The following is a 13,595-nucleotide window of genomic DNA, read 5'->3' as shown; positions in this document are numbered from 1 at the left end:
GCTCCTCCCGGGATAACCCCCAACATCCGCTCAATAAACTGGAGGAAGCCTGGAGGTAAGAGCCGCCTGTGAGCAGGACACCTGGAGGGGACGCTCTCCTCTGATGTGTAACCCTCAGCATGCTCTCACAGCCGCTCTGATGGGAGTTGTAGTTTCTTTACAGCTGGGGAGACGGACTGCAGAAAAGTGATGTATAAAGCCGTGAGGGGTTGTAGTACTGGACGCTGCACTAATGTCTCCCCTCATGTAACCCCCATCCAGGAACATCCATTACCCCCCGGAGACGGCCAGCATCATGCTCATGGCCAGGATGGCCGCCTCTGTGAAGCAGGTGGGTGGGCTCCTTCCCTGCCTGTCTGGGGTCTATAGAGGGAGGGGGGTGCAGGCCCGGAGCCCTGCCTGTCTGGGGTCTATAGAGGGAGGGGCATGCAGGCCCGGAGCCCTGCCTGTCTGGGGTCTGTAGAGGGAGGGGGGTGCAGGCTCGGAGCCCTGCCTGTCTGGGGTCTATAGAGGGAGGGGGTCTATAGAGGGAGGCGGTGCAGGCCTGGAGCCCTGCCTGTCTGGGGTCTATAGTGGGAGGAGGGTGCCCCTGTGGACCCCGTATCATCTGCCTCTGGTGGGTTTGGCATGATGTCTGCCATGTGCTGCTGGCTCTGAGGTGGACGCTTCTCACCTCTAGAAATGTCTGTGACCATCACTGGGCGGCTGTGGACGTTCTGGGTGATATGGGAGGAATGAGGGGTCCCAGGACGGCCGCTGCGGACATTACGGTGATGTGTCCCCTCTTCTGCTGTCCGCAGGCCAAAGACAAGGACTGGTGGCCGCAGCTCTTCTCTCAGTTCTGCAATAAGACGGCCAACGAGGAGGAGGAGATCGTCCACAAGCTGCTGGGAGACAAGTTCAAGGTAAGCGAGGTGCCCGACATCTCAAGAGCCGCATCCATTTGAGCTCCTGCGCGGCTGCCCTGCATTGTGGGAGACCTTGGTCTTTGCTGTGTATGGCAGTGGTGCCGCTGTTCACATTGCAGGAAAAACAACATCTCCTACAATGCAGCAGTGAGTTCCTCTCTCGCTGATGCCCGTGGGCCCTCTGGTCGCTGATGCCCGTGGGCCCTCTGGTCGCTGATGCCCGTGGGCCCTCTGGTCGCTGATGCCCGTGGGCCCTCTGGTCGCTGATGCCCGTGGGCCCTCTGGTCGCTGATGCCCGTGGGCCCTCTGGTCGCTGATGCCCGTGGGCCCTCTGGTCGCTGATGCCCGTGGGCCCTCTGGTCGCTGATGCCCGTGGGCCCTCTGGTCGCTGATGCCCGTGGGCCCTCTGGTCGCTGATGCCCGTGGGCCCTCTGGTCGCTGATGCCCGTGGGCCCTCTGGTCGCTGATGCCCGTGGGCCCTCTGGTCGCTGATGCCCGTGGGCCCTCTGGTCGCTGATGCCCGTGGGCCCTCTGGTCGCTGATGCCCGTGGGCCCTCTGGTCGCTGATGCCCGTGGGCCCTCTGGTCGCTGATGCCCGTGGGCCCTCTGGTCGCTGATGCCCGTGGGCCCTCTGGTCGCTGATGCCCGTGGGCCCTCTGGTCGCTGATGCCCGTGGGCCCTCTGGTCGCTGATGCCCGTGGGCCCTCTGGTCGCTGATGCCCGTGGGCCCTCTGGTCGCTGATGCCCGTGGGCCCTCTGGTCGCTGATGCCCGTGGGCCCTCTGGTCGCTGATGCCCGTGGGCCCTCTGGTCGCTGATGCCCGTGGGCCCTCTGGTCGCTGATGCCCGTGGGCCCTCTGGTCGCTGATGCCCGTGGGCCCTCTGGTCGCTGATGCCCGTGGGCCCTCTGGTCGCTGATGCCCGTGGGCCCTCTGGTCGCTGATGCCCGTGGGCCCTCTGGTCGCTGATGCCCGTGGGCCCTCTGGTCGCTGATGCCCGTGGGCCCTCTGGTCGCTGATGCCCGTGGGCCCTCTGGTCGCTGATGCCCGTGGGCCCTCTGGTCGCTGATGCCCGTGGGCCCTCTGGTCGCTGATGCCCGTGGGCCCTCTGGTCGCTGATGCCCGTGGGCCCTCTGGTCGCTGATGCCCGTGGGCCCTCTGGTCGCTGATGCCCGTGGGCCCTCTGGTCGCTGATGCCCGTGGGCCCTCTGGTCGCTGATGCCCGTGGGCCCTCTGGTCGCTGATGCCCGTGGGCCCTCTGGTCGCTGATGCCCGTGGGCCCTCTGGTCGCTGATGCCCGTGGGCCCTCTGGTCGCTGATGCCCGTGGGCCCTCTGGTCGCTGATGCCCGTGGGCCCTCTGGTCGCTGATGCCCGTGGGCCCTCTGGTCGCTGATGCCCGTGGGCCCTCTGGTCGCTGATGCCCGTGGGCCCTCTGGTCGCTGATGCCCGTGGGCCCTCTGGTCGCTGATGCCCGTGGGCCCTCTGGTCGCTGATGCCCGTGGGCCCTCTGGTCGCTGATGCCCGTGGGCCCTCTGGTCGCTGATGCCCGTGGGCCCTCTGGTCGCTGATGCCCGTGGGCCCTCTGGTCGCTGATGCCCGTGGGCCCTCTGGTCGCTGATGCCCGTGGGCCCTCTGGTCGCTGATGCCCGTGGGCCCTCTGGTCGCTGATGCCCGTGGGCCCTCTGGTCGCTGATGCCCGTGGGCCCTCTGGTCGCTGATGCCCGTGGGCCCTCTGGTCGCTGATGCCCGTGGGCCCTCTGGTCGCTGATGCCCGTGGGCCCTCTGGTCGCTGATGCCCGTGGGCCCTCTGGTCGCTGATGCCCGTGGGCCCTCTGGTCGCTGATGCCCGTGGGCCCTCTGGTCGCTGATGCCCGTGGGCCCTCTGGTCGCTGATGCCCGTGGGCCCTCTGGTCGCTGATGCCCGTGGGCCCTCTGGTCGCTGATGCCCGTGGGCCCTCTGGTCGCTGATGCCCGTGGGCCCTCTGGTCGCTGATGCCCGTGGGCCCTCTGGTCGCTGATGCCCGTGGGCCCTCCGGTCGCTGATGCCCGTGGGCCCTCTGGTCGCTGATGCCCGTGGGCCCTCTGGTCGCTGATGCCCGTGGGCCCTCTGGTCGCTGATGCCCGTGGGCCCTCTGGTCGCTGATGCCCGTGGGCCCTCCGGTCGCTGATGCCCGTGGGCCCTCTGGTCGCTGATGCCCGTGGGCCCTCTGGTCGCTGATGCCATTCTCTCTCTCTCCCTGCTGCAGGGACAACTGGATCAGCTGCGCCGTCTCTTCCTGGAGGCTTCATACGAGGAGCGGGTCAGCCGGGTAAGACGCCTCCGCCGTGCGGATACAGGAGGGAACGTCTCCAGGTTTGGTCTGGTTTACACCTCACTTTGGCACCAAACTCCTCCAGTGCGGCGCTCGTAATTCTACTGTCACATCATCATATACTGCAGATGTCTCTGGAGCTGCAATCACAATCCTGTAGCCTGTTGTGTTATGTACACAGGCTGAGCCAGCAGGGGGCACCATTAATCCATCTCTGCAACAATGACGTAACTGCAGCAAGATCCCAGATGATTTCCTGCAGTCGGACGCACAGTTATGTCAGTAAGCCGGCACCGGGGGGCTGCTGCCAGGGCGGAGACCGCACATGGTGCTGATGTCAGCACCTAAACTCCTCATATGCCGCTGACATTGGTGACCGCAGCATGTGAGGAATCTGACAAAGGGAATCGCTTCCTTTACCTGCCCATCGGCACCTCCACAGCGGCATCTTGGGTCACCTGACTGTGGTATCCCTATGCCAATCACACAGTGGAATAATGCGGCGCACTACATAGGTAGTACTGTGTATTATCAGTGCCGTCACAGGCTCAGGGAGTGTAAGAGTCGGAAGGGACCTCTGGGCTCATCGTGTCCAACCCCCGGCTCAGTGCAAGAGTCACTAAACCATCCCAGACAGATGTCTGTCCAGCCTCTGAAGACTTCCATTGAAGGAGAACTCACCGCCTCTCGAGGCCGCCTGTTCCACTCATTGATCATCCTATTAATCTCTAATCTGTGTCTCCTCCCATTGTCTCATCCCATTGCTTCTAGTCTTTCCTTGTGCAAATGAGAATAAAGATGATCCTTCTACAATGGGACAGCCCTTCAGATATTTGTAGACGGCTATTAACCTCTTCAAGACCTTGGGATTTTCCGTTTTTCCGTGTTCGTTTTTCGCTCCCCTCCTTCCCAGAGCCATAACTTTTTTTATTTTTCCGTCAATATGGCCATGTGGGGGCTTATTTTTTGGTTTTAGCATGTCGTGTACTAGAAAACGGGAAAAAAATTCCATGTGCGGTGAAATTGCAAAAAAAGTGGAATCTCTCACTTGTTTTTTGTTTGGCTTTTTTGCTAGCTTCACTAAATGCTAAAACTGACCTGCCATTATGATTCTCCAGGTCAGTACGAGTTCATAGACACCAAACATGACTAGGTTATTTTTTATCTAAGTGGTGAAAAAAAATTCCAAACTTTGCTAAAAAAAATAAATAAATAAATTGCGCCATTTTCCGATACTCGTAGCGTCTCCATTTTTCATGATCTGGGGTCGGTTGAGGGCTTATTTTTTGCGTGCTGAGCTGGCTTTTTTAATGATACCATTGTGGTGCAGATACGTTCTTTTGATCGCCCGTTATTGCATTTTAATGCAATGTCGCGGCGACCAAAAAAAAACATAATTCTGGCGTTTCGGATTTTTTTCTCGTTACGCCGTTTAGCGATCAGGTTAATGCTTTTTTTTTATTGATAGATCAGGCGATTCTGAACTCGGCGATACCAAATATGTGTAGGTTTGATTTTTTTTTTTAATTGATTTATTTTGAATGGGGCGAAAGGGGGGTGATTTAAACTTTTATTTTTTTTTTTATTTTTTTTTTACTTTTTTTTTTTACTTTTGCCATGCTTCAATAGCCTCCATGGGAGGCTAGAAGCAGGCACAGCACGATCGCCTCTGCTACATAGCAGCGATCATCAGATCGCTGCTATGCAGCAGAAATGCAGGTGTGCTGTGAACGCCGACCACAGGGTGGCGCTCACAGCTACCGGCGATCAGTAACCATAGAGGTCTCAAGGACCTCTATGGTTACTATTCTGAAGCATCGCCCACCTCCGATCATGTGACGGGGGTCGGCGATGCGCTCATTTCCGGCCACCTGGCCGGATGCGGTAGTTAAATGCCGCTGTCTGCGTTTGACAGTGGCATTTAACTAGTTAATAGCGGCGGGTGAATCACGATTTCACCCTTCCCTATTGCGGGCACATGTCAGCTGTTCAAAACAGCTGACATGTCCCGGCTTTGATGCGGGCTCACCGCGGAGCCCTGCATCAAAGCAGGGGAGCTGACCTCGGACGTACTATCCCGTCCGAGGTCAGTAAGGGGTTAAGTCGCCTCTGTCGCCTTTTTTGCAGATAAACATTCCCAGATCCTGTAACCGCTCCTCATAGGACATGGTTTGCATAGCGGTCACCATTCCGGTCGCTCTTCTCTGAACTTGCTCCAGTTTGTTGATGTCTTCTTTAAAATGTGCCCAAAACTGGACCCAGTATTCCAGATGAGGTCTGACCAAGGAGGAGTAGAGGGCAATAATGAATTCACGTGATCTAGACTGTATGCTTCTGTTAATACATCCCAGAATTGTATTTGCCCTTTTTGCTGCTGCATCACACTGTTGACTCATGTTCAGTCTGTGATCTATTAGTGTTCCCAAGGCTTTTTCACACGTGCTGTTGCTTAGTTCTATTCCTCCCATTATATAGATGTAATTTTTGTTTTTCTTGCCCAGATGTAGAATCTTGCATTTCTCCCTGTTAAACCCCGCTCTGTTAGTCGCTGCCCATTGTTCCAGCTTCCCTACATCCGTCTGAATCATTTGTCTTCTCTAGTGTTAGCTGTCCCTCCTAGCTTTGCATGAGTTCAGGTGCAAGTCTCCTTGTCAGACCAGTAAGTAAGAAAAAAATGACAAATCCCTGTTGTAAAAAAGAAAAAGGTTTAAATATAAAATACCCCCCCCAAAAAAAGGGTTCAGTATTCAGGAGAAGGGGTCAGAATACGGCCACCAAAACATAGACTTTCTTGTGCGAAAGTAATTTTAAAAAAATGTAAAAATCGTCATAATCGTATTATCACACGGTTATCGTTGTTGGATCGCACGGCAAAATCCATAAAAGAAAACAAATCTGAATTGGTTTATACATTTTCTTTGTTGATGCCTCCTACCAGAAAATGAATTAAAAAGGGTAAAAAAAAAAAGCCCCAAGTACCAAAAATGGTGAAAGGTGAACTTGTCCTGAAAATAACAAACCTGGTTCTGGGTGCCAGAATACGGGGACCAAAAAAAATTATTCTTTTTGTGCACAAATGGTGAGCCAGTATAAATGTGGGGTTGGTGCGATCGTAACAAACAAGGGGTTAACTCCTCACACGATGCTGTGCTGTCTCCACAGTGGTTCACCCCGGAAGGCTTCCGATCACTGTTTGCTCTTGTTGGAACCAATGGGCAAGGGATTGGCACCAGGTGAGTGGTGGGAGCAGGCAGGGGAGATGGGCGCCGGGTGAGAGCAAGGGAGATGGGTGACTGGTGAGAGCCGGGGAGCGGGCAGGGGAGATGGGGGACTGGTGAGAGCCGGGGAGATGGGCGCCGGGTGAGAGCAAGGGAGATGGGTGACTGGTGAGAGCCGGGGAGATGGGTGACTGCTGAGACCGGGGAGATGGGTGACTGGTGAGAGCCGGGGAGCGGGCAGGGGAGATGGGGGACTGGTGAGAGCCGGGGACTGGTGAGAGCCGGGGAGATGGGCGCCGGGTGAGAGCAAGGGAGATGGGAGACTGGTGAGAGCCGGGGACATGGGTGACTGCTGAGACCGGGGAGATGGGCGCCGGGTGAGAGCAAGGGAGATGGGTGACTGGTGAGAGCCGGGGAGCGGGCAGGGGAGATGGGGGACTGGTGAGAGCCGGGGAGTGGGCAGGGAAGATGGGGGACTGGTAAGACTGGGGAGCGGGCAGGGAAGATGGGGGACTGGTGAGACTGGGGAGCGGGCAGGGAAGATGGGGGACTGGTGAGACTGGGGAGCGGGCAGGGAAGATGGGGGACTGGTGAGAGGTGGGTATCGGGCAGTGGGGATGGGGGGACTAGTGACAGCTGTGGCGGGGGGGGCAGGCAGGGAAGATGGGGGACTGGTGAGACCAGGGAGCAGGCAGGGAAGATGGGGGACTGATGAGAGGTGGGGAGCGGGCAGGGAGATGGGCGCCAGCGGTCAGTGGGGATGGGTGCCTGGTAAGAGCAAGGGAGATGGGCACCGGGGGATATAGGCGGCCGGGACCTGCCGTGCCATCCTCACATTGCCAGCCCCGTCTTTCTGTTGCAGCTCGCTGAGTCAGTGGGTTCATGCTTGTGATGCCCTGGAGCTGCCGGCAGATGAGAGGGAGCGGCTGGACGCCCTGATAGACCAGCTGTACAAGGACATAGAGAAAGGTGCGGAGCGGGGGATGGTGGATTGTAATGGCCGCCTGTATTGGACAGAGGGTCCCATCTGTCTCCTCTTTCCTCTGCAGAGACCGGGGAGTTCCTGAACTGTGAGGGCTCTGGCCTGTACCTGCTCCAGAGCTGCTGTGAGTCCTCGCTAACACAAATACACCCCCAGTGATTACTCACCGGACCCCCGATAACCAGTAATATCCCTGACAGGTAATCACAGCTGTGTCCCCAACGCCGAGGCTTCATTCCCCGACAACAACTATCTGCTCCATCTGATTGCTCTGGAGGACATCGAGCCGGGAGAGGTGAGTGCAGATTTGTCCCTTAGTGACATGACACACAATACTCCAGAGCTGCACTCACTATTCTGCTGGTGCAGTCACTGTGTACATACAATACATTACTGATCCTGAGTAACCTCCTGTATTATACCCCAGAGCTGCACTCACTATTCTGCTGGTGCAGTCACTGTGTACATACATTACATTACTGATCCTGAGTTACCTCCTGTATTATACTCCAGAGCTGCACTCACTATTCTGCTGGTGCAGTCACTGTGTACATACATTACATTACTGATCCTGAGTTACCTCCTGTATTATACTCCAGAGCTGCACTCACTATTCTGCTGGTGCAGTCACTGTGTACATACATTACATTACTGATCCTGAGTTACATCCTGTATTATACTCCAGAGCTGCACTCACTATTCTGCTGGTGCAGTCACTGTGTACATACATTACATTACTGATCCTGAGTTATATCCTGTATTATACTCCAGAGCTGCACTCACTATTCTGCTGGTGCAGTCACTGTGTACATACATTACATTACTGATCCTGAGTTACCTCCTGTATTATACTCCAGAGCTGCACTCACTATTCTGCTGGTGCAGTCACTGTGTACATACATTACATTACTGATCCTGAGTTACATCCTGTATTATACTCCAGAGCTGCACTCACTATTCTGCTGGTGCAGTCACTGTGTACATACATTACATTACTGATCCTGAGTTACATCCTGTATTATACTCCAGAGCTGCACTCACTATTCTGCTGGTGCAGTCACTGTGTACATACATTACATTACTGATCCTGAGTTACCTCCTGTATTATACTCCAGAGCTGCACTCACTATTCTGCTGGTGCAGTCACTGTGTACATACATTACATTACTGATCCTGAGTTACCTCCTGTATTATACTCCAGAGCTGCACTCACTATTCTGCTGGTGCAGTCACTGTGTACATACATTACATTACTGATCCTGAGTTACCTCCTGTATTATACTCCAGAGCTGCACTCACTATTCTGCTGGTGCAGTCACTGTGTACATACATTACATTACTGATCCTGAGTTACATCCTGTATTATACTCCAGAGCTGCACTCACTATTCTGCTGGTGCAGTCACTGTGTACATACATTACATTACTGATCCTGAGTTACCTCCTGTATTATACTCCAGAGCTGCACTCACTATTCTGCTGGTGCAGTCACTGTGTACATACATTACATTACTGATCCTGAGTTACCTCCTGTATTATCCCCCAGAGCTGCACTCACTATTCTGCTGGTGCAGTCACTGTATACATACATTACATTACTGATCCTTAGTTACATCCTGTATTATACCCCAGAGCTGCACTCACTATTCTGCTGGTGCAGTCACTGTGTACATACATTACATTACTGATCCTGAGTTACATCCTGTATTATACCCCAGAGCTGCACTCACTGTTCTGCTGGTGCAGTCACTGTGTACATACATTACATTAATGATCCTGAGTTGCCTCCTGTATTATACTCCAGAGCTGCACTCACTATTCTGCTGGTGCAGTCACTGTGTACATACATTACATTACTGATCCTGAGTTACCTCCTGTATTATACTCCAGAGCTGCACTCACTATTCTGCTGGTGCAGTCACTGTGTACATACATTACTGATCCTGAGTTACATCCTGTATTATACCCCAGAGCTGCACTCACTATTCTGCTGGTGCAGTCACTGTGTACATACATTACATTACTGATCCTGAGTTACATCCTGTATTATACTCCAGAGCTGCACTCACTATTCTGCTGGTGCAGTCACTGTGTACATACATTACATTACTGATCCTGAGTCACATCCTGTATTATACTCCAGAGCTGCGCTCACTATTCTGCTGGTGCAGTCACTGTGTACATACATTACATTACTGATCCTGAGTTACATCCTGTATTATACTCCAGAGCTGCACTCACTATTCTGCTGGTGCAGTCACTGTGTACATACATTACTGATCCTGAGTTACCTCCTGTATTATACTCCAGAGCTGCACTCACTATTCTGCTGGTGCAGTCACTGTGTACATACATTACTTTACTGATCCTCAGTTACATCCTGTATTATACCCCAGAGCTGCACTCACTATTCTGCTGGTGCAGTCACTGTGTACATACATTACATTACTGATCCTGAGTTACATCCTGTATTATACCCCAGAGCTGCGCTCACTATTCTGCTGGTGCAGTCACTGTGTACATACATTACATTACTGATCCTGAGTTACCTCCTGTATTATACCCCAGAGCTGCACTCACTATTCTGCTGGTGCAGTCACTGTGTACATACATTACATTACTGATCCTGAGTTACCTCCTGTATTATACTCCAGAGCTGCACTCACTATTCTGCTGGTGCAGTCACTGTGTACATACATTACATTACTGATCCTGAGTTACATCCTGTATTATACCCCAGAGCTGCGCTCACTATTCTGCTGGTGCAGTCACTGTGTACATACATTACATTACTGATCCTGAGTTACATCCTGTATTATACCCCAGAGCTGCACTCACTATTCTGCTGGTGCAGTCACTGTGTACATACATTACTGATCCTGAGTTACCTCCTGTATTATACTCCAGAGCTGCATTCACTATTCTGCTGGTGCAGTCACTGTGTACATACATTACATTACTGATCCTGAGTTACATCCTGTATTATACTCCAGAGCTGCACTCACTATTCTGCTGGTGCAGTTACTGTGTACATGCATTACATTACTGATCCTGAGTTACATCCTGTATTATACCCCAGAGCTGCACTCACTATTCTGCTGGTGCAGTCACTGTGTACATACATTACATTACTGATCCTGAGTTACCTCCTGTATTATACCCCAGAGCTGCACTCACTATTCTGCTGGTGCAGTCACTGTGTACATACATTACATTACTGATCCTGAGTTACCTCCTGTATTATACCCCAGAGCTGCACTCACTATTCTGCTGGTGCAGTCACTGTGTACATACATTACATTACTGATCCTGAGTTACCTCCTGTATTATACTCCAGAGCTGCACTCACTATTCTGCTGGTGCAGTCACTGTGTACATACATTACATTACTGATCCTGAGTTACATCCTGTATTATACCCCAGAGCTGCGCTCACTATTCTGCTGGTGCAGTCACTGTGTACATACATTACATTACTGATCCTGAGTTACATCCTGTATTATACCCCAGAGCTGCACTCACTATTCTGCTGGTGCAGTCACTGTGTACATACATTACTGATCCTGAGTTACCTCCTGTATTATACTCCAGAGCTGCATTCACTATTCTGCTGGTGCAGTCACTGTGTACATACATTACATTACTGATCCTGAGTTACATCCTGTATTATACCCCAGAGCTGCACTCACTATTCTGCTGGTGCAGTCACTGTGTACATACATTACATTACTGATCCTGAGTTACATCCTGTATTATACTCCAGAGCTGCACTCACTATTCTGCTGGTGCAGTTACTGTGTACATGCATTACATTACTGATCCTGAGTTACATCCTGTATTATACCCCAGAGCTGCACTCACTATTCTGCTGGTGCAGTCACTGTGTACATACATTACATTACTGATCCTGAGTTACCTCCTGTATTATACCCCAGAGCTGCACTCACTATTCTGCTGGTGCAGTCACTGTGTACATACATTACATTACTGATCCTGAGTTACCTCCTGTATTATACCCCAGAGCTGCACTCACTATTCTGCTGGTGCAGTCACTGTGTACATATATTACATTACTGATCCTGAGTTACATCCTGTATTATACTCCAGAGCTGCACTCACTATTCTGCTGGTGCAGTCACTGTGTACATACATTACATTACTGATCCTGAGTTACATCTTGTATTATACCCCAGAGCTGCACTCACTATTCTGCTGGTGCAGTCACTGTGTACATACATTACTGATCCTGAGTTACATCCTGTATTATACCCCAGAGCTGCGCTCACTATTCTGCTGGTTACGTTGTCCTTCTCGTCTTTCTCAGGAGATCTGTATCAGTTATCTGGATTGTTGTCAGAGGGAGCGGAGCCGACATACCCGACACAAGATCCTCAGGTACGAGAATCTCAGTGACTCCCACCAGATCTATTCGGAGACCCTCTGTCCACGGCGTCTTCTCCCCTCACATTTGTCTTCTCAGGTATAAGATTTGTCCATCTCCCATCATGCTGTGGAGCTGCAGAGCTCATCCATCATAGTGATAGTTCCCCAGTGAGGGCATGCTGGGCATTGTAGTCCAGTGCGGAGGATTTACACCCCTCCCCGCTCCTGAGTTCTCATGGCGCCTCCTCTGCTTTCAGGGAGAATTACCTTTTTGTCTGCTCCTGCCCGAAGTGCCTGTCGCAGTGTGAGGAGCCAGACGTGACCTCGGAGGAGGAGGAAGAGGACGACGCGGAGCTGGAGGACGAGATGACGGACGTGTGATGGCAGCCGCCTCCCACCGCCGGCCCCCACTATCCAGCACTTGAATTGGCTTTGCCTGTTGCCGCCGTTCACATCTGACCACTTTTATACATAAACTCTTCCCTTCCCTCGTACGGACCCTGGTGGTACAGCCCTGACCGACGAGGGGGGGGGGGACGGGCGCTGCATGGACCCCTCCCCGGAGAAACATGGAAACTCATCATATCGGTCCCTTGTGATAAGCGTTTTATAGGATTGGCGATAAAATAGTAAATTATTTATATACAGCTCTCCGGCAATGGCGGCCTCTGTGCGTCTTCATTCTGTGCACCCCAATCCTGATCCCACTGGATGCGGGAGGATAATAGGGGGCTGCGGTGATCTGCATGAGGGCGCGCACTCCATAAATGTATCCATTACTGTGGGAGCTCCCCCTAGTGGTGGCTATACACTGGGAGCTCCCCCTAGTGGTGGCTATACATGGGGAGCTCCCCCTAGTGGTGGCTATACACTGGGAGCTCCCCCTAGTGGTGGCTGTACATGGGGAGCTCCCTCTAGTGGTGGCTGTACACGGGGAGCTCCCCCTAGTGGTGGCTCTACATCGGGAGCTCCCTTTATTGGTGGCTGTATACATGGAGCTCCCCCTAGTGGTGGCTGTATACCTATCTATATGCACTGAGCTCCCTCTAGTGGTGGTGGCTTCAGGTTTTGAGAAAGTCCCTATATAACCGGATGCAGAAGATCTGGAGCGCTTGGTCAAGTAAAAAATTGGGTTTGATCTGATGCTTGGAAACGATGCTGCGTTTTACGTCTTCACAGAACACCGCAGCTGCTGCTGTTCTACTGCGGAGAATATCTGGGCCGATGGCGGCACGTGACCCCAGGGGCCGCCTGTTTATTTTTCTGGTCCAGTTCCCTCTGAGCTTTGATCACCAGTTTCTGCAATGATCTGCAGCAGAGGTGCAGCCTGCAGCACCAACAAGGGCCAGATGGGGGCAGCACAGCCCTTCCCGTCACTGAGCCGCCATGTTTCCTGCACTCATACAATGACATTGCTCTCAATATAACAAACCCTCAGTGCTGGGTGACGCCTCTAGATATCAGCTGTAATGTTCCCACTTCCTGAGTGACGCCGAGATCTCCGATACCGTGAGTGGACGAGTCGCAGTGGGGGCTCCGGTGCCGGATTTCCCCCCGTGTTACAGGTCCATTCTCCAGAGTTCCCACAGTCAGAGAATCGAGATTCACCGAGAGGTCCCCTATTAGGGTCTCCTCTGCAGCCGCTGTGCCCGCACTATTATGCTCCCTCATATAGTGCCGTCATATTCTGCAGCGCTGTACAGACATCATCACTGTCCTCATTGGGGCTCACCATTTCCGGTCTTTGGAGGGTGGGAAAAACCCGGAGGAAACTAGACTCCTAACAAAGGGGTCA

At 52.9% G+C, this 13,595-nt stretch overlaps 1 protein-coding gene across 1 annotated transcript in view; it reads left to right on the top strand.

Moving 5' to 3' along the window:
- SMYD5 (SMYD family member 5) overlaps positions 1-12,447 on the top strand; it is a 16,399-nt gene extending 3,952 nt beyond the window's left edge. The window contains exons 4-13 of the mRNA XM_077280390.1: positions 1-55; positions 262-331; positions 801-905; positions 3,154-3,216; positions 6,382-6,452; positions 7,300-7,406; positions 7,487-7,543; positions 7,620-7,714; positions 11,742-11,812; positions 12,058-12,447. The exon at positions 1-55 is cut by the window's left edge and continues 67 nt beyond it. Coding sequence (XP_077136505.1) covers positions 1-55; positions 262-331; positions 801-905; positions 3,154-3,216; positions 6,382-6,452; positions 7,300-7,406; positions 7,487-7,543; positions 7,620-7,714; positions 11,742-11,812; positions 12,058-12,181 — 818 coding nt within the window. The 3' untranslated portion in view covers positions 12,182-12,447. The remainder of the gene's footprint in view (positions 56-261; positions 332-800; positions 906-3,153; positions 3,217-6,381; positions 6,453-7,299; positions 7,407-7,486; positions 7,544-7,619; positions 7,715-11,741; positions 11,813-12,057) is intronic.
- Positions 12,448-13,595: the final 1,148 nt, after the last annotated feature.

Source organism: Ranitomeya variabilis, chromosome 1 (assembly GCF_051348905.1).
Source record: "Ranitomeya variabilis isolate aRanVar5 chromosome 1, aRanVar5.hap1, whole genome shotgun sequence".
Classification (NCBI taxonomy): Eukaryota; Metazoa; Chordata; class Amphibia; order Anura; family Dendrobatidae; genus Ranitomeya; species Ranitomeya variabilis.
This window is presented reverse-complemented; position numbering and strand designations above follow the sequence as displayed.